General features: G+C 45.6%; 2 protein-coding genes across 2 annotated transcripts in view; one reads left to right on the top strand and one right to left on the bottom strand.

Moving 5' to 3' along the window:
• The first annotated feature begins 1576 nt into the window (after nt 1-1576).
• On the top strand, nt 1577-7908 carry LOC110078529 (ferritin light chain, oocyte isoform). The gene is made up of 4 exons (XM_020792815.3): nt 1577-2030; nt 6093-6239; nt 6875-7000; nt 7571-7908. The coding sequence occupies exons 1-4, from the start codon at nt 1929-1931 to the stop codon at nt 7727-7729; spliced, it is 534 nt and encodes a 177-aa protein (XP_020648474.2). The 5' UTR covers nt 1577-1928; the 3' UTR covers nt 7730-7908.
• A 3348-nt stretch (nt 7909-11256) lies between these two features.
• GYS1 (glycogen synthase 1) overlaps nt 11257-21365 on the bottom strand; it is a 38822-nt gene continuing 28713 nt past the window's right edge. The window contains exon 17 of the mRNA XM_020792779.3: nt 11257-14409. Within this exon, the coding sequence (XP_020648438.2) occupies nt 14101-14409 (309 nt within the window). The 3' untranslated portion in view covers nt 11257-14100. The remainder of the gene's footprint in view (nt 14410-21365) is intronic.

Below are 21365 nucleotides of genomic sequence, written 5' to 3'. Positions count from 1 at the left end.
GTTGAGCTGTTGAAGACAGGACGTTTTAGAGATCACTCATACATAGGGTCACTACAAGTTGGAACTTGACAGCACACAACAACAAAATTGCCTGCAACAGGTTGTTTTTGCCTAATGGTAGAGCTGGTCCCGAAGCTGGCACATGAATCAAAGTTATTACAGAAATGGGCAAACCACAAAGATGCTTACCATATGTCAGCCACTCATTTTTCATGCCAGTAAGGGTCATGATGTTCCTACCACAGAGAAGGGACTTCCCCTAATAGTCACCCAGGTCATGTTATTCTGCAGGAGCACAAGGAGCAGAATCTCTGAAGAGGATCCAGGTAGGGAAGAAAGTGATTTTTTCAGGTGAACTGGAATCCAAGGTGTTAATGATTTTAAATGTTACAACCATAACTTTAAACTGGGTCCCCAAATGAATTGGGAACCACTGCAGATGATAACAGCAGAGGTTGGGCTTTTGTTGTTTAGTCATTAAGTCATGTCCGAGTCTTTGTGACCCCATGGACCAGAGCACCCCAGGCCCTCCTGTCTCCCACTGCCTCCCAGAGTTTGGTCAAATTAATTTTGGTCACTTCAATGACACTGTCCAACCATCTCGTCCTCTGTCGTCCCCTTCTCCTCTTGCCTTCACACTTTCCCAACATCAGGGTCTCTTCCAGGGAGTCTTCTCTTCTCATGAGATGGCCAAAGTATTAGAGCCTCAGCTTCAGGACCTGTCCTTCCAGTGAGCGCTCAGAGTTGATTTCCTTCAGAATTCATTGTTGGCACTCTTGGTCTATTTGATATTTTTACTGTAGTCTTTTTACTGTCTCAGTGTAAACCATGCTGGGTGGGACCGATGGAAATTGTATAGCAAACATCTGGATGGTCCAAGAGTGCCTATCACAATGAAAAGCATTCGTGCCATGCATTCACTACACTCTGATCCATGTGATAATTTTATAGCCCTATATTGGATTTCCTGCAGTTTCTAAACCCTTTAAAAAAGCAGTTCCACAGATAACACATTGAAATAACAGAAGGTTGGGTTGGGTTGGGTAGCAGACTGTAGTTTCTTATAGCCAAGTTATCTTTGTTTGGGTAGGGTTTCAACTGGTATATTAACTGGAGATATTGGGTTAGAATTTGTAACATATTGTCCAACCATTACTTTTAATGAACCCAAAGTGGCAAAAATTGCTTTCTTTCCCCCCCTATTTTAGCCTTACAACACCCACGTACAGTAGGTAAACCTATGTGTATGTGACAGACTCATGTGATATTAGTCAGCGAGTTTCACCACAGTGGGGATCTTGATCCTAAATCCCTTAAGTCTCAATCCAACACTGTATCACCTCTGTCTTTATATAAATACTTCTCTTGCTACTCATGTTCTGTAGGACCACCACCCATTCTGGGGAGCCAGATCTGTACAACTCCAGATGTTAATCCCATTAAAATTTGGCTGTGCTTCACTATTGTGTCAAGACCTAAAATATTAGGGCCTCTTCGCTAGGGCTTCTGCCCTTTTTAACAGCTGGATTTTCAAAAAGATCTTGTATGACAACAGCTGCACCTTGTCCCACAACCCACACATGCGCAAGGGCGGGCAGGCCGGCTGTTCTCCTGCATACCTGCCTATTGACTGCAGGGCCCCAGAAGAGCGAAACTACTGCCCCCCCCCGCTCCTTCAGGAGAGCCAATTGAGGGCGGGGCTTCTTCTTCTTTTTTTTTGCACTCAGCACGGAGGGAGGGTCTTGGAAGAGCCTCGCAGCTGGCTATAAAAACCCTCCATCGCGGCACGCCCGATTCAGATCCGCTCCTGGTCCGTCGTTCCTTGCTTCTTGCTTCAACAGTGCTTGAACGGAGCAAGGCAGCGGCCGCCCCCATCTTCCTCCATTCCTTAAACTTGCCAGCTCATCCGCACGACCTCCATTTCCACCATGAGCTCCCAGATCCGCCAGAACTACCACGCTTATAGCGAAGGTGGGGTAAACAGCCTGGTGAACCATTTCCTCCGTGCCAGCTACACCTACCTGTCCTTGGTGAGTATGTCTAAAGGATGAAGTGGTAACCTCGACAGTCTTCCCTCTCCCGCATGCGTTTTCCCCACCCCTTGCATGTGTGCTTTAAAATCAAAAGAAAAAGGTCTCCCTGTGTAATTAGCCCAAAGAGAGACCCCCCCAGCCTTTCACTGTTTTCTGCTTTTATACACCGCCTTTCTTCGAAGGACCTCCAGGTGGCGTACGTAATTCGCTGCTGGATGGATCCTCATCACAAGCTCCACTGCTGGATAGATCAATGGTTTCTAAGATGGGTGGGGGGAGAGTCTTGTATTCTGGTCCTTCTCTCCCCCCCCCCATCTAGTGCTTATAATAAGTGCTCCATCTGCCATTTTGTCTCTTCAATGGGCGGTGATTGATTCCCTTGCAAACAGTACAAAGGCAGGAATAGGTGATGCCTTTATTAGACTACTGTATTTTAAAAAATAATAAAGCAGGCTTTTGACAATTCATCTTCCTCGGGCTGTGCATCAATTTCTGGTGGGTAGCTCCAAAATTCTATGGGTTTCATTAAAGTCCGAAAGAAGAGCCTGATGCTGTTTTCCAGTAGCTCAGCCGTCCTGCTTTGTTTGCTTGGGGTAAACATCCTTTGAGGGCATGATGGGAAAACACTGTCTTCGCAGTGCTTGTTTGTTCAGTTCACCAGTTATTGCTCCTGCAGCACAGCGCCCTTTGGCTGATGTGCTGGATTGTGAAGCCCAGCTTTGAAAGCTGAGAGTGGTGGGAAAGCACAGCTAGAGGGTGTTGCGTTGCTGGGGGGGGGAAAGAACTGTTTTGAAAGCAGATTCTTGCAGCCTCCGTGTGAAATCCTGCCTTTTATTTATCAGCCAGCAATCTTTACTGTGGGCATTGCTTGCTTCTTATGTGTTCTCCTGGCACATCTGACTTACAGTTTCCCAGTAAGAAACTGTAGGTCAGTTTCTTATCATTAAGGCATGATTTTACCAGTGGTATCCTCTTCCCAAGAGTTTCCATGGCTGAAGAGGGATTCGGACCCAGATTCCTAAATTTTAGTACACTGCTCTGTCTGTTGGACCACACTGGCTTTCTACAAATTATACACCAGTCTTATTCCCACTCCCTCTACACCTGAAGAGACCCAGGGTTTTTAAGCTGGCATAACTTTGTCCAACCCTGCCCTATGCTCTCCCGGTGCCACACTGTTGAACACCTAGATCTCTTCCTGGGTGAAATCTCCTTTTCCTTGAAATTCCTGCTTCTTTCACCACCATTTCCATCCCTTGATTTCTTAAAGAAATCTCCCTCTTTGTTTCATTCCCTAAAGCAGCAGTTCTCATCCTTAGGTCTACAGATGTTCTTGAATTATGACTCCCAGAAATCTTGGCCAGCACAGCTAGTGCTGTTTCTGGGAGTTCTAGTCCAATAATAACTGGGGACCGAAGGTTGGGAACCCCTGCCCTCAAATGTGTGGCATGCAGTTTGGTGTTTTGGTTACAAAGTCTACTCTCCTGCTTGTTTACCTTCTCCTATTTCTTTTTTTTTTTTTAGTGCTTTATCAAGATAGTAAAGTTAATCTTTAAGAACTCCTGATCTTTGGCCTAATGGGCTCCATCTCCTGGGATGAAATCCAGTTTTATTGAACTGCTCTGTAAATAAGTTAGAAATAGATTGGAAGGCTAGTTTGAAAGGGTGGGGTGGAGTAGAGAGGAACAGATGCAATATGTCCCCCTGGTAGAAGGAAGAACGATTGGGTGCAAAATAAACGTTCTTCTGTTCTGGATACCAACTAAACATGAGTACAATGTGACCGATCTGTAGTAGTCTACAGCAGGGGTCCCCGGTCCACGGCCCAGTGTCAATCTGTGGGCTTCCTGGAACTGGGCCACAGACATGGAGCTCTGCCTCCCCTGCATGCACGGTGGGTGTGTTGTGCTTGCAGAGGGGCATGTCACGCTCACATGGCTCTCCGCAAGTGTGACATGCCCCTCCACAAGCGCAACACCACCCAGCAAGCGTGGGGGTGCCCTGCCCCCCCCAAGCACAGAGCCCGCACCCCCAACCGGTCTGTGGCCCCAAAAAAGTTGGGGCCCGCTGGTCAACTGAACTAGCTTGAATTGGGTTAATTGCCATGACTTTTTGAGGAGTGCTGTTGAATAAAGTTCTTTAGATGCAGGACTACTGCAAAACTAAAATCCCCCAACTTTCTGGGGGAATTAAAAAAAAGTTTGAAATGTGATTGGTATGTAGTTTTCAATTGGAAGCTAGCTTGAGTCCATCAATAAGTTACCAGGAAATAAAAGAAGAACTTAGAATTTCCTCATCAAGCCCTAATTTTATTCATTAGGCAGATTTCCCCAGTACACTTGCAGAAAATATTAGGTCAGCTTTTCTCTAGTAGGTGCATTCCAGATGTATAACACCACAATTCTCATCATCCCCAGCTATTTGGCAAATGCCAGCAGGGGTGGTGCGAGTTGTACTACAAGTACTGTTGGAAGATACTTGGCTAGCAAAGTCAGCCTTATTCATCTGCAGGAAAGAGATTTTGATGAGTGTCGGCTTAACAAACTTAACAAATAACAATGCGACTGTATTTTAAACCTGGGAAGCTTAAGCTTTTTGAAGACAATGGCCTGTAATTATTCAAAAGTGTATCTTGTAGGTTAAAAGTTGTAGATGCTTTTTCTTTTCAGCTCATATTTCTAGTACTAGAAGATAGATGTTGGCATGTAGCTCCTGTGAATACAAGGGAGAAAGACTCCATTCACTAATAACCATTGTCATAGAGAAGTCCTTGCTCTGTCTGTTTGGCCCTATGGTGCTACCTTACAAAGGTGTTAGGAAAATTAATAAGCAGATGCAAAGTGCTTTAAATTCTCTTTTATGACTTGCAGCCTTGTATCTGTTCCTGGTTGTTATCTGCTGTCAGTTTGCTTCTGATAATAGGGTGACCCTATGAATTAAAGACTTGCAAAAGATCCTATCGATGTTGCACCTGTCTTTTTGGGTGTAAGTCACACTGAACAAGTACAGCTTCCAAGCAGATAAAAATATAGAATAATAGTTCCAAAAGCACCAGTAAATGCAGTCAGTTTAAAAATTAATTGAAGTCAACAAGGAATATTGTAGCTTGATGCCTAAAATACTGTAGTGGGAGCGAAGGCAGGTCTTGAATCTGCCAGGGGTGGGGGAGCATGCTCTGCGTGCATGTGTATATGTGCAACTACAAGAAATGCTTGCTCCCCTGTAATTACCTGTCCTGTTTCAGAAAATAGAAGCTATTTCAAGTGCTCCTTAGGGGCCAAAAATGTTTTGGATGCCACACAAGTTCATATGTGCCTAATTCCGATTTGGCCTGTTTCACCCATTTTTCTGCTACTGGAGGTTAAAGTTTTATCTGAAAACTATTTTGGGATTTTCCTAATGTAGTGACTTTAAAGAGTGGCACGGACAAACATGTTCAGTGCAGACATAACCACCAAACTGCTAATTTGTTCTGATTACAATCTAGAGCTCTAGCCTTGATGTAGGACTGCTTGCTCTGTTTTTTTTTTTTAATCCATCTCCTCCATATTGCTAACTGCATAGTGAGGTACAGTAACAGCTTCTGGAGAGAAGAGAGAAACACAATAAAATGGGGTTGTTAGGTGTCATGCAAAACTCTTGCTTGTGAATCTATTTTAAACTATTTTTTTGGGAGAGGGTTCTGATTTTCTGGAAGGTCAAACCCATAATTTCTCCCTTTGGAAAATCATGCCAGAAGAGAAAGCATGGTGTACAGGACAGAATGTCAGCCCTAGCACTTACAACCCTAGAGACCTGGGTTCAAATCTATTCCTTGAATGTCTCACATGCCTCCCAAGTCCTATTAGGGTTAATATGGATGTTTTTAGTCTACAGCTCCAATCTATCAGCATAGCTAATACTAAAATGTTACGGGGATTGCTGTCCATGAACATCTGGAGATTCCTAATGTTGCTGTTGTCTACGTTGCCTCTCCAGTTATATGTGTGCACACACCACACACACCCTCTGAAAGGCTAGAATACAGCCACCTTTATTACTTTCCTTTTGTTGTTCTAGGGCTTTTATTTCGACCGGGATGATGTGGCTCTGTCCAAGTTCTCCAGCTTCTTCCGGCACCTGTCTGAGGAGAAGCACGAACAAGCTGAGAAGCTTTTGACCTTCCAAAACCGTCGTGGTGGCAGAGTTGTCCTGCAGGATGTCAGGGTGAGACAGAGTCTGTCCTTGTCTCTCTCTTCTCTGTCTCCTAGGAGGTGGGGCATGGTTCTGGCTGAAGCAGGGATAAGGAGACAGTGATCATTAAAAGCAAAAGAGGGGAGAGCAGAGGATTATGGGGAGAGGACCCCGTTTGGTGTCCTTAAAAAGTAACTACAGTGGTGCACCCTGTTTCCCTGAAAAATGAGACATAACCTGAAAATGAGCCCTAGTATGATTTTTCAGGATGCTTGTAATATAAGCCCTACCCCCAAAATAAGCCCCAGTTAAGTGAAACCCCGCCTTCCTCCATTGTGCAGCCAGCAGAAGATGACATGACTGTATTTGAATAAATGTAGATTGTTGTACATGAAAAAAAGACATCCCCTGAAAATAAGCCCTAATGCATTTTTGGAGCAAAAATTAATATAAGACCCTGTCTTATTTTTGGTGAAGCACAGGTAGGTGTTGTATCTACAAATAGGAGTGCAACGAGTTACACTGCCCATTGCCTCAAAATTAGCTTGTTGTAGGATAATATAGGGAGATTTGGAAGATATGCATCACAGAATGGATAGCTGAGAGGCAGAAGAGGAGAAGATGCTATGGCAGATGCAGTGTCTAACACTTTGCGCTATTCACTTCAGAAACCAGAGCAGGATGAATGGAAGGATGGAGCTGCCGCCATGCAGGTTGCCCTTCAACTGGAGAAGAGCGTGAACCAGGCTCTACTGGATTTGCACCAAGTGGCTTCCCGCCAATCTGATCCCCATGTAAGTATTGCTGGAGAGAACAGGCAGAGCGAGGCGCAGTTGCTACTTTCTATAACTGCTACTTCATATAACTGCAGAGTGCCTGTCCGGGAACACGTGGCTGGTTCTTTCTCAAATGCTCTTTGGGCCTTGAATTCTGGAGACTTGCCGTCTCCTCATGGTGGAGGATCACAGTACCTAAGCCATACAGTACCGTCTTCTCCACACACCATATATTCATAGATGTTTGTACAGAGCTTTTGAAGGCAAGAAACTTATTTTGAGAATAATTTTATTGGGCAGCTGAGTATCTTTCTATCTATTTCTACATTTGTGGTCTTATCAAAGGCTACATGGTTTTGAACAAGAGTCCAGCTGAATGGACTGCTGTCATTACACCAAGAGTATTAGATTTCTTATTTTGGGTGGGACAGATGAAGTCACTTTCTAAGGTCCTCTCTAACAATGACTTTATAATAAGAAGATGAATGTGCATTAAGTGGTTTTGTAAGGCAGCCCCGACCAGTCTCAACATTAAGGGGAATAATGTACAAAAGTTAGTCCTAAGATTATTTCCTTTCCACCTGTAAGATGTGTGACTTCCTGGAGACTCACTACCTTGATGAAGAGGTGAAGCTGATCAAGAAACTGGGAGACCATGTGACCAACCTGACGCGTGTGCGTGCCCAGGATGAAGGCCTCGGCGAGTACCTCTTTGACCGTCTGACTCTGGGCGAGTCCAGCGACTGAGCGAAGAGCAGCTCCCGGCTTCCTCCCAACATCTGCAGCCTTATCCAGATGTGTTTCGTTTAGCCTGTAACCAAAGCTGGCTGCTCCAGAAAGAAAGAAAACAGCTCTTGTGCCTCTGCCCATTCTCTGTGTTGGGAGAGTCTGTAACTGGCATTAAATAAACCTGGCATTAAGCACTATCTAATGTGTATGTGTGTGGTAACTATGAGGAAGGTAACCTAGCACTTAAATTCGCCTGCATAGCTGAAAACCTGCCCTGGATGCTTCTATTAAGGGATGAAACACTGTGTGAATATGCTAAGTATATGTGCAAAGAAAACTAAAGATTGCCTGGTGAAAACACAGATGTATCTTAAGTCATCAGTAGTGCTTAACCGGGGCAAAGATCGAACTCCTGGTATGTTAGCAATATCCGGTATAAAGATAAGAGACTTGTGTTTCCACCTCTCCTGTTAAGGAGTTTTTCTTTTTCTAAAATCCAGTTAGCTAATAACCGCTGTATCTTAGTAATGAACATGTTAACTTCTTTTAGAAATCTATGTGGTTTTCTCATGTAATCCTGGCAGCAACCTTGTAAGAAAGTTTGGGTAGATGAGCAGCTACGGTACAATGTGGTTAAGATTTAAAGTTTTCCTGCTAAATCTTGGGTGCTTGATTACACTAGATCTCAAACATACATTATTTCTTTCTGGCCAATTCTGCTGTAATTTGCACTCTCCCTGCTAGTATTAGAGGAAAGGAAGAAATTGTTCTGTTCACCCTTAGGGATGCTGCCAACTTGTAAAGACGGGGAGCTGCAAAGGGCCTTTTAGAATTTATTTTTCAGTCTTGCATAAAAGCAAGGATTGAGGAGAGGAGTGAGTGGCTGGGGTTTGGCTGAATGCAGACATGTTGTTCCTCTCTGTGAAGGTTTTACCAAAGGATATTGCGTTTCAGTGAAGACAACAGACTTTGCAAGTTTAGTTCATGGTGAATCTGGCATTGAATTCAAAGTATTCTAGCTGCAGTTAGGAGATCTTCAGTTAAAAGGCATCTGCAACAGAAAAGCTGTTGTAGCAAAGCGAGGAGGAAAGCTTTGAGGGTGGAATTGGGGCTTGTAGCTCTCCCCTTTCTTCTGAGTAAAGTACGCTTTCCAGGTTCTGATAGGAAGGCACCTTCCATGCCAATGGCCAAGATTTAGTGGTCTCTGAGGGGTGGGAAGCTGGATGGCAATTGCTTGCCTGCTGGTATGTGGGAGGAATCTACTGCAGTTGCCACTCATGGTGGTAAATGAATTGTTTTATCTTCCAGCACTTAAAATCACTAGGTGTTGAAAACATCAGCTTCAAGTGATAGAGTGCAATGGGAGAGAATCACTGTTGAAATCATCAGTATGTGCTTGTCAAGAGAAAAAACTGTGCTTCCAAGAATAAATTGATCTCTTAAATTTTAAGCCTAGGGACCTAGATCTCTAACAAAAATATAGTTAGTGCCGTAGCCCAAGGACAGAATCTGTGCCTCTTCAGGTGCTCGATGTCACCAATTCTACTCTCCTTGGCCCAACATGCTGGGCACTTTACTGCCATTGTGGTAGCCTGGGTTACCATTTACTGGCATGCAAAAAGTCACTTTCCTTTCTGCATCTAGACCGGGGGTAATATGCTGTTTTGCTTTCTCAATATGATTGCAGAGAAAAGCGTACTTATGTTCAATCAAGTTGCATCTGAGGAGAGTTTCTGTGGCTGAGGGAAGATTTGAACCCAAGTCTTTTGGAGTCCTAATCCATTACAGACCAGTGGTCCCAAACCTTGGGGCTCCAGATGTTCTTGGACTACAACTCCCAGAAGCCTTCACCACCACCTCTGCTGACCAGGATTTCTGGGAGTTGAAGCCCAAGAACATCTGGATGCTCCAGGTTGGGAACCACTGCATTACACCACACTGGCTCAGGCAGTTAAGAGTAACACATGTTTCTTATCCTGCTTCTCAGTCCACATCTAGCTTGAGGGAAGAAAAAAAAATAATTTTGTCACCAGTGTTGCAGAATGCAACAGGAGTGCCAACACACTTAAGAAGACCGAGATGTTTTATTTGGCATAAACCTCCAGACCAGCCAAACTGAAGAAGCGGGCTGCAATCTGGAAAAGTTAATGCCAAAGAAAATCTAAATCTTTAAAGTCTTGCAATGTTATGTTTTTTTGTGCAATGTACTGAAAACGGTAGATTAAGAACATAAAAACTGGTACAGAAAAAACATAAAATTAATTTTGTCAAATATACCAGACTGGACAGAAGCAGGCACTGGCTGGATATTAAGGTGGGAAAGGTCCTTGGAGGCAGAGACGTCACCAGTGTGCATATCCATGTGATGGCCCTATTGCAAATGCCTCACCCTTTATGAAGAGAGGCAGCTGTCTTCTGCAAAGTCAGCTCATCTCACCCAGCTCTGCTAAGATAGTGGCTATTGCCTGCGACCATTCTTTTAAGCCGAGAGCCAGGTTCCTCTCTAGAGTCCTGGAAATGACACGTCAGCACTTCAGTACTCCTGGCTGCAAATTAAAGGCATATCACTTTTCTTGATATTTTATGTCATCAAGCTGCTTTTGAATTAATGGATAGTGGGTTAAACCTCTGTGCTGCAAGGTTGGAAGACCAGCAGTCGCAAGATCAAATCCACGCGACTGAGTGAACTTCCGTCGCTTATCCCAGCTCCTGCCAACCTAGCAGTTTGAAAACAAAAATGCAAGTAGATAAATAGGTACCACCACGGTGGGAAGGTAACAGCGTTCTGTGTCTAGTTATGCTGGCCATGTGACCACAGAAACTGTCTTTAAGGACAAATGCTGGCTCTATGGCTTGGAAACGGGATGAGCACCGCACCCTAGAGTTGGACACAACTGGACTAAATGTTAAGGGGAACCTTTACCTTTACCCTAGTGTGGTGTAGTGCAGTGGTTCTTAACCTTGGGTTACTCAGGTGTTTTTGGACTGCAACTCCCAGAAGCCTTCACCACCAGCTGTGCTGGCTGGGGTTTCTGGGAATTGCAGTTCCAAAACACCTGAGTAACCCAAGGTTAAGAACCACTGGTGTAGTGGATAAAGAGATGAATGTGGACTAAGGAGGCTTAAGTTCCTCTCAGCCATGGAAACTCACTGGAACTGGCAAAAAAACCACTCTTTAAATATCTCACTTACCTTGAAAAGGTGACTATAAGTCGATTCCAACTTGATGGCACATAACAGCAATAGAGTTTTCAAGATGTGTGAGATACTGAAAGAGTGGTCATGCCGTTGGCATTCATACCCCCCCTCCCCCAGATTGTGCATGGCTAAGCAGGGAATTCGACCCAGGTCTTCTTTGTCGTAGTTTGACATTCAACCCCCTGCACCACACTGGCTCTCACTTCTTTTGCCCTCTTAAAAAAGATGTTGCTGCTGGTTTACAATTCTTCCCATCCTTGACCATTTCTTACGAAATGGGGTTGATGAGAAGCTCAGTACAAAAGACCCCCTAGTGTTTTCGATGACACAGCCACTGTCACGAACTATTTTTAAAGCAAACTTTATTCTTAAATAATCAACAAGTTTTGTCTCACACAGCTTTTTGTTCTTCGTAGGTTGTGTGTGTGTGTTTTGTTCTTCCACACAAAAGGGTCGGGGAAAGAGACACACCAGAAACCTCAAGCATCTGTGAACAGCCATAAATTAAAATCTAGAGATGGGCAAGAGGGTGGATTCAACTGAAACCAAGAGGATTGATTCACTCACAGCTTATGGGGGGGGGGGGGAAGAGGGATAGGGGAGGATGACATGGAAATGTGGGTCATGTTTCAAACAGCAGGGAGAAGCGGAAGGGAATCACACTAAATTTAGGCCACAGCAAAACAGTCCTGTTTTTTTTTTTTAAAAAAATGGGTTTCCTTGATTGTTCATAATAACCACAGTTGGCAGCAGATGGAAAGACAAAAGGGGGGGGGGGGTTTCCTGTGCATGTCCTTTGCTCCGCTCTCGAGGTGTCTCCCTCTCTTGTCCCAGAAGGAATATCCACATACCAACTACTATTCGGTCTTAAAACTGTCAACAGCACGCTCTCTGGTTTGTTGCACAGGAGAATCGGCTTTGGCTGTACTCTTCTCCGCGTCACCATCATCACAGGCGCCCTGAGCTGGCAAGAAAGAAGTTCTGAAATATTATGGCCTTGGTTGATCTCAGCCACTCTGGTTGGTGTTCTGAGATGCACAAGACGACAGCCGTACGGGACCCTTCCCCTCGGGGACTTCAACAGCGTACATAATCCTTCTAACAAAAACAGCTAGAGCAACAGGCACCTTGGCTGATGTTTTTCGTAGGCCCAAGTGCTTCATCTGCCACTACACCGATAAGTTTCAGCACCATGATGGTAAAAATGGGGGGGAAAAAACCCCACCAAACCAACAAACCCAGCAATTCATCTTTAAAACAAGGTGCAGCAAGAGCACGCACCTTTTAAAAAAGGCAAACTGTGCTCCCACAGGCGTAATTTACTTAAGAACAAAGCACACACTTTCCATGTGCCTTGTTTTAAGGATAAATTGCTGGGAGGCGGGGTTGGAACCACACAACTTCTCTAGCTGTGAAAGAAGCTCACCATTTTAGAGGCTTTTCCTGATATGTTTGTCTTCAGAGACTCACAAGTTTGAGAGGCCAGCGTTGTTACAGAAACTGCATTACAGGTACTTATACCTTCTAGTGTGTGGTTTTCCTGAATGTTCTCTTGAAGCACTCATAATCCAGACTAGCTTGCCTTCTTCCAAGAGGAGTCACAGAGATATCCCAGGTATCCTATACATTCTAAAATGTCAAGAATGGGTTTCCTGAAGATAAACATTTAAGACAATGATTGTTTAACTGGTTTAAGCAGGCAAAGTGAGCTCAACTGCCTTGTGCTTTTCCCTCATTAAACTCAACACAGCACTTTAAAAATGGGTAACATTGCACTTAGGATTGCTCCAAAATACTCTTGATTGTCCACTACTATAAACATAGTTGCTGGGGTATAAAAAAAGCTCCAGGAAAAAGCCACAGTTTTAACATATAAAAAAAGAGAAACCTCTGATCGCTTCTCTTTTTTCTGGAGCCACTTAAGTGGTCTACACTGCAGGACATTTCTAGATTTTCTTGCATTCTTAAATGCCCCTGCAACACACTCTGGGGCCCTTGGCTGCTTTTAGAGGCAAACACTTTTGTCCAAATCCTAAATTACTATACCAAACCTAGACCATTCATGCTGTTAAGAGCTTCATGCTAACCCTTGTTTAAACTACATCCCCTTGGAAGGTCAACCATGGCTACCAAGAACCACCTTTAAAACTCCCAGCTGGATGCATTCAGGAATAAACAGACTGCATCTTAAGATTGTTCTTCAACTGCAAATTTCAAAATAACATATAAGGAAAACCCCTGCAGGAAAACCCCTGCTTTTTCAATTCTTAATTCATTTTTTTAAAAAGTTCACCAGCCTTAGAATGCAACTTTCTTCTAGATCCGCTCCAAAGGGCTACGTTCATTCATTTTCTCATGAACCATCCAGAACAGAGCAGACTCGAGGCTTTTTAAAAATGCCACTGTGCTTCCTCATGCACAGGGTCTTTCTTGAACTCCCAAGCATTCTACAACTGTGCTGTTTATGTGACCTCACATGGCCCTCATGGTAACAATGCATATTATTATTATTATTTTTAAAAAGGATCAAGAACCTCTGCTTGTGTTACAAAAACCTGTCAAATTCTTTTAAAAAGTGGTGGCATTTCCAAGACAGAGACACCGAGCAGGACAGCACTGTGAAATCTGTAGAGCACAGACCTAGCCAGCTGTAGGTTTAAGTCACGAGTGTTGAGAATCCTTAGGATCAATCTCTGGGTCACCCCTAGCAAAGCCTATGGATTTCCTTGCCTCACACTGATTTCTCACATATATCTAGACACCTCCTTCCAAAGATGTTGCCAGTCCATGGCACTCAAGGCGAACTCTGACTGGGGTTGGGTAGAGCTGGAAAGGCCCCTTCCCTTCCCAGGTCAAGTTGAACACAAACATGCGACTCGTGTTCGAGAACAAGCAAAGAGGGGGCACCCTTCAGAGCCATGGGAGGGCACCTCCTTTCAAGTCCATTTTCCACAACCTGAACTGGAACAAACCGTTTTAACAGCTCAGCATCAGAAAGACCACCACCCAGAGCCCCTTCTCAATACTGGAATATTCTAGAACCTCAGTTCTGGAGCATGTTAGAACCTACAACTCTGGGACTGCTTCAGAAATCCAGCACCAGAGACCGGCTGACCTACGGAGGGCGTGGAGTGAGAGGCGCAGGGAAAAGAGCAGGTGAGTGAGTCGGGCCCCACTGCTGGATAGGGGGGCTAATTTCTCTCCTCAATGATCGAGTTGGTGGGGCTGCTGGCGTCACTGGGGCTGCTGGGAATGGAAGAGGTGCTTGCGTTGGAGGAGACGCTGGCCTCGCTCGAGCCCTTCTTGGAGCGCTTGCGCCACTCGGGCACCGGGCCCATCATGTTGGGAGGCTTGATGTTCTGCCTGTCCTTCTCAGCTTCCTCATCCTCATCGTATCGCTCGTCGTCCTCTTCCGTTTCGCTGTGGTGGGGGCTGGAGTGGCGGGAAATGGAGGGAGATGGCGGCACGGAGGCCGGGCGAGGATAGCGGAAGCCCTGAGCCTGCCAGAGAAACGACGGCGACAGTAAAAGGAACAGTCCGGGGGGGGGGGGGAGGAAAAAAACAGACCAATAATAGTAAGAGGGAGAATAAAACAGCTGTAGGCTCTGTTTCTTGCTGATCTCTACATGCCTGGAGCTGCTCCACAGAAGCAGAGGTTAAGAAAAGTTCTGGGAGTGTATTTCACCAAGGTAACTTTCTCAAGATATGCCTAGAATCCTTGCATGAGGCTACCACATTCCCTCCAAACTCTTATCTTTCCTGTAAAGCCGTTGGCACGGCCACTTTGTTTCCACATTTTACAGCAGTGGTAGACAAGATTTTAGACTTGGGGCTTGGTTCTTTCTTTCGCTTATATCCTATTTCTCCTCCCATGAGCCCAAAGTGATTGACATACCTGGCTCCCTCCTGCCGATTTTTACCTTCACATCACCTCTGTGAGAGGGAGTTCACCCAGTGACGTTCATGGTTCTGTGGGGACTTGAACCTGAATTTTCCAAGTCTAATTCTCTAACCCAGTAGCTCCAAGCCTTGGATCCCCAGATGTTCTTGGACTACAACTCTCGAGAAATCCTGGCCAACATAACTAGTGGCGAAGGCTTCTGGGAGTTTTATGCCAAGAACCACCGGGGAACCCAAGGTTGGGAACCATTGTTCTAAACTGGTTCTGCTTTGCTCATTTATTAGAAGCTAGAGGCCTAGTTAACTGGAGTCAGGTCTTAGGCCGGTTGACGTGTAGCAGAAATTAAGGAACAGGGTACTCTCAGTATAGCCTCAAGCTCAGGAATTTGCAAAACAGCACCAGAATCAAATTCCCTAATTCTTCCACAGAAGAGGTGAGTCTTGAGTTGTACCTGTCCAGACAAAGCTCTAGTAAGCCAGGGTTTCTGCTTTTTAGTTGTTAATATTTTTCTCCAAATGACAATACGAAACACTCGACAGTGTATGGCAAATTACCCAGTAAATTTTAGTCTCCGGCCTTCCCCTGCCTTATAAATGTTTTGAGTTTAGGACTAGTACTTAAGATAGACATCTTTCCCCCATTTCCTTTGGCCTGCTTTCCTTTCCTTTCCTCTCTGCTAAGTCCACAGTGCAAACGCCTGGGGTGGATGAGGGACAATTGACGGAGGCTAAACTTGGACAAGATGGAAATCCTGCGGGTGTGTGCCCCCAGTGTCTGTGGTCTGGGAGCTTCCCTCTCTCTTTTTTTTTGGGGGGGGGGAGGGGAACACTCTTTCCACAAAGGATGATGTGCGTAGCTTGGGTTTACTTTTGGACCTGGTGCTGTCAATGGCATCACAGGTAATGTCTGTGGTCCATTCCGCCTATTTCCATCTAAGGCGGATTGCCCAGTTGCGTCCCTACTTTGACACGGGGCCCCTCACTGCACTGGTTCATGCACTGGAAATCTCGAGATTAGACTACTGTAATGCTCTCTACATGGGGCTGCCTTTGGGACTGCTATGGAGACTTCAGCAGGTTCAGAACTTGGCTGCTAGATTACTGAGTGGAGTAAGGAGACATCAACGTATTTCCCCCACTCTGGCTGCCCTGCACTGGTTACCTGTCTCTTTCCGTGCCAGCTTTGAGGTGATGGTGTTAACCTATAAGGCCCTAAACAGTTTAGGACTTCAATATCTGGAAGAAAGCCTTCTTCTGACTAGATCTGCCCGTCCTGTAAGATCTTCTCAGGCCGGGTGGTTGAGAGTTTTGACCCCAAGAGAGGCCTGGAAAATGACGACCAGAAATTGGGCCTTCTCGGAGGTCGCCCCACAACTCTGGAATAGTCTCCCACCTAAAATTTGCCTGGCCCCTGTTACATACAGCACTGATGTTACCTGTCTGTCATGGGTTTGGAGGGAAAGTTCCATCCTATGGGGAGTGGAAGGCGGGACATCAGGAGGAGGGGCTGTACTGTATATATATGTGGAGCGTGTGTGGAGGGGAGAAGAAGCTGGAGAAGAGCTGAGAGAAGAAGCTTGAGTGGGAGTCTGTGTGTCAGACAGGGTACTACTGTGTGTCAGTCAGTACCAACCTGATAGGTTCAGGTGTCTGTAGGGTTAGCCAGAACTGATAGGTTCAGGGTCTGTGCTTTAGTTAAATGCGTTCTGTGTGAACCAAACTAGTGTATGTATGATTGAGACTAAGCCACGTTACTGTATCTTATTCATTTGATCATTTTATTTTCCCTGTGTGTTATATAAATAAACCTTGTTCTTTTATTTGTTAAAAATCCATCCCTGGTCTGTGTGACTTCTTATAGGGAATGGTTGGTGGCAGCTTAGTGAGACTGTGGCATCCTCCAGTAGGTCTGGGGTTGTCACATTGATTGGTGTCCAGCGTGTGGGATACGACTGGTCCAGTAGTCCAGTGGTCCAGCAAAGCCTTGGCAAGTGTGCCCAGAGCAAGGGGGGTCTAGTCAGGGACAATCTGAGGGCGCGTAGGTAATCTTCTAGGCTTACCTCACGGGGAGGTACGCTAGTGGAAGAACGTGCCAACTCAGATTGGGGAGACTAGATTAGGGAGCTCTGAGGCAACCTGTTTTGGCGGGAAAATGGCTGAGGCAAAGCTGAGGGAAGCAGTAGTGATCTAGCTTGTCTGCTGAGAGGCCTAGCAGAGGGGGGTGGACTCTGGCTGGCAACAGTTGCAAGTTAGTGCTGAAAGAACAGCAGCAATCTATAGAAGGCTGGTTCTGAGGCAAAAGAAAAAAAAAGTGGTCGCTTTATTTTGAGGCTTGACTTTTGAAGGCAGCCTGTTCGGGGGGGGGGATTATGCCCTTGACTCGAAGCCAAATGGCAGAAATGGGTGAAGTGAAAGACCCACAGGTGGACCATGGTTCTGAGGATGAATTTGGCTCAGTGCAGGATGAGAGCACGGGAGAACAGAACCCAGAACTCAGGAAAATGCTCATAGTCCAACAGCATGAACTGAGGATGAGGCAATTGGAAAGAGAAGAAAGATTAGAGAGAGAGAGAATGGAAATGGCGAGAGAGAGAGAGAAAATTGCTCTGGAAAAAGAAAGGATGGCGTATGAGTTAAGAAAATTGGAACTGATGAATCAGAACAATAATAACAATAGGGATTCTGAGGTGGGCCAATTGTCTAAAACTGACCTGAAGAAATTCCCTGTATACCACAAGGGAGATTGCCCTGAGGTGTTCTTTTCCCTCGTGGAAAGAGCGTTTGTGGACTTCTCAGTAAGGGAAACTGAGAAGATGACCATTATGCGATCTTTAATCAGTGGCAGCCTGGCAGAAGTCTATGCAGAGATGCCAGAGGAACGGCTGAAAGATTTTGCAGAGTTTAAAAAACTGGTGTTTGCCAGACATGGGATAAATGCGGAACAGCTGAGGCAAAGATTCAGGTCACTCACCAAGAAACCAGAGCAGACTTTTACCCAAGTGGGGGCCCAACTGGTGAGGTTGCTAGAGAAATGGCTGTCGCAGGAGGGGACAGAGACCTACCAGCAGCTCAAAGACCTGATAGCGCTGGAACAGTTTTATTCAGTCCTGCATGGGGAACTGAAGTTCCAGGTGAGGGAAAGGAAACCGAAATCTGTGGCCGAAGCGGCAGAGATCGCAGATTTTATTTCCCAAATAAGAAAGCCCTTAGGTGAGGGGAAATCTGTAGGTAAACCCAAAGAAACCTACAGCAAGTACTCTCAGGGACCAGGAAGAAACCAGCAAGGGGGAGGGGCCCATGGTGAAGGGAAGCCCTCAGACATGAAACCAAGACCTCAGATTTTGGAGGGAAAACCAAAACAAGATGAGAAAGACTCAAAATACACCAGAAAATGTTATTTCTGTCAAGGAAAGGGCCATCTAATCTCAGAGTGTGAGAAATTAAAGCAGCTAAAAGGAATTGTGCCTCATGATTTGAGTGGAACCAAGCCAAAAGCTGTGTTCTGTGTCCAGAAAGAGCAAAGCTCCTTGCCACAGAGGGAGCCTGTTGCCATGGCGACTCAATCTGGAACAGTTACATCTGCTGATCAGGCTGAGGAAAATGGTCCTCTTGTGGAGGTCAGGCGCTGCTTACTTGTGAGAACAGATTCACAGTTGTTTGAAACAGCAGGGGTGGACGTAGGAATACTTGACCATCAGTATCGGGGGTTAAGGGATACTTGTTCCCAGGTGACCCTGGGCCATCCAGATATTATTCCTAGGGAGTATATAATCCCGAATGAGAGCATAAAGGTGGCAGGGATTGAGGGACAGGTGATCTCGCTGCCAGTAGCTGAGGTACCTATGAACTTTCAAGGCTGGAGGGGGGTTTGGCGGCTAGCGATTTCATCCACTCTGCCAGCAGCTGTGCTCGTGGGAAATGACCTGGCGGAACATGTGAAACGGGTGCTAGTGATTACACGTTCACAAGCCACCACGGGGACAGTTCAGGGGGGTACTGATGAGCCCGAGACGGAAGCAGAGGGGAGTGCCGAAGCTGTGGTGGAAACCTTGACCACAGACAGCAGATTTGGCCAAGAGCAAAAGGCAGACGCCACTCTCCAAAAGTGTTTTGAACAGTTGACAGACGCCCAGCTAACACCTGAAACCCCAGTGAGATTTCGAGAGAAAAAGGGAATTTTATATAGAGAGACCCTGAGGAATATCTCAAAAGGGGGAGATGGGATCAGAAGTCAGCTAGTGGTACCTGAAAAGTATCGCCCCATGATCTTACAAAGGGGGCACTCTGACATGTTTGCTGCGCACTTAGGGGTGAACAAGACACAGCAGAGAATCACACAGAATTTTTACTGGCCTGACATAGGGAAGCAGATCAGGGAGTTCTGTAAAAAATGTGATGTGTGTCAGAGGCAGGGGAATAACCGTGACAGGACCAAAGCAAAGTTGTGCCCTTTGCCTGTGATTGACACTCCGTTCAAATGCATAGGGGTGGATATTGTGGGACCTTTGCCCAAGGCCACAAAGAGGGGGAACAGGTTCATTCTCACCATTGTGGACCATGCCACAAGGTACCCTGAAGCCATTCCCTTGACTAACATTGAAACTAACACAGTGGCAGATGCCTTGGTGGGGTATATGTCCAGGATGGGATTCGCCTCAGAAATAATCACAGATTTGGGCACATCGTTTACATCGAAGCTCATGAAACGGTTATGGCAAATCTGTGGAATTAAACACAAGGAAACCACTGCCTATCACCCTGAAAGTAATGGGTTAACGGAGAAGTTCAATGGGACTCTGATGCGCATGATTAGGGCTTACTTGGCAGAGAATCCAAACAATTGGGACCAGAAGCTGCAATCCCTTTTGTTTGCTTATCGATCAGTGCCACAAGCCAGTACCGGGTTCAGTCCATTTGAACTTTTGTTTGGGAGAAGGGTGAAAGGGCCCCTTGATTTGATCAAACAAAATTGGGAGCAGATCACCCAGGATGACCCACAAGATGTTGTGACATATATAGACACCTTAATGATTGACCTAAAGAGAAACCTAGAGCTAGCAGCAGAAAACCTGCAAGCTCAAAAGGTCAGAAAGAAAGCTTGGGATGACCAGAAAGCCAGGGAGAGGCACTTTGACCCAGGGGAGGAAGTGCTTTGGCCTAGGCTCTGCAAAGAGAGCAAGTGTCAGCTGGGTAGCCCAGAAATAAAATACTTGGGTCACATAGTAGGGGGAGGAGTGATCAAACCCCTAGAGGCCAAGATAGAAGCAGTTCGTGATTGGCCCAGACCCAACACCAAGAAAAAGGTCAAATCATTTCTTGGGTTGGTGGGCTACTACAGAAAGTTCATCCCGAGGTTTAGCGAGATTGCGGCTCCGCTGACCGATTTGACGAGGAAGAAGACTGATGACCGCATCCCGTGGACCAGCGACTGTGAGGAGGCGTTCCAGAGGTTGAAGGAGGCCCTCATCAACTATCCAGTGCTGCGTGCTCCAGACTTCGACCGGGAGTTCATCATCTACACCGATGCGTCTAACAGCGGGGTAGGAGCAGTTCTTTGCCAGGAGGATGAGAATGGTGACCAGCATCCAGTGTCCTACCTGAGTAGGAAACTCCAGAAAGGTGAGAGACATTTGGCAACCGTGGAAAAGGAGTGCCTGGCCATAGTCTACGCGATCCAGAAGGCCAAGCCTTACATCTGGGGAAGACATTTTATTCTGTGCACTGACCATTCACCACTGCAATGGTTAAAGACAATGAAAACCCACAATAGTAAACTTATGAGGTGGGCTTTAAACCTGCAGGACTATGACTTTGAAGTGAAGGTGGTCAGAGGGTCAGTGAACTGTGTTGCTGACGCCTTGTCAAGAAGACCTGAAGAATGAAGACGGCGAAAGAAACATGGACTATGTATATATTTTGGTGACCAAAGGTTAAATGTATCTGTTTATTAAACAGGTTGGGTTGTATGAATAAAGGTAACTTAATGTATTGTAAATGGTAAATGTTTAAATGCCTAATTGATATGTTTATCCTAGAGTAAGTATGGTAGTGTATGTTAATGTATAAATGTTTTTGTATGTTTTGGATCCAGGTTGGTTTTTTGGAGAAAAGCACCTTAGCTTTCCCCCTACAAAACAACTTATAAAGAGGGGAGGTGTTACATACAGCACTGATGTTACCTGTCTGTCATGGGTTTGGAGGGAAAGTTCCATCCTATGGGGAGTGGAAGGCGGGACATCAGGAGGAGGGGCTGTACTGTATATATATGTGGAGCGTGTGTGGAGGGGAGAAGAAGCTGGAGAAGAGCTGAGAGAAGAAGCTTGAGTGGGAGTCTGTGTGTCAGACAGGGTACTACTGTGTGTCAGTCAGTACCAACCTGATAGGTTCAGGTGTCTGTAGGGTTAGCCAGAACTGATAGGTTCAGGGTCTGTGCTTTAGTTAAATGCATTCTGTGTGAACCAAACTAGTGTATGTATGATTGAGACTAAGCCACGTTACTGTATCTTATTCATTTGATCATTTTATTTTCCCTGTGTGTTATGTAAATAAACCTTGT

This window comes from Pogona vitticeps, chromosome 6 (genome assembly GCF_051106095.1).
Source record: "Pogona vitticeps strain Pit_001003342236 chromosome 6, PviZW2.1, whole genome shotgun sequence".
In the NCBI taxonomy this organism is placed as follows: Eukaryota; Metazoa; Chordata; class Lepidosauria; order Squamata; family Agamidae; genus Pogona; species Pogona vitticeps.
This window is presented reverse-complemented; position numbering and strand designations above follow the sequence as displayed.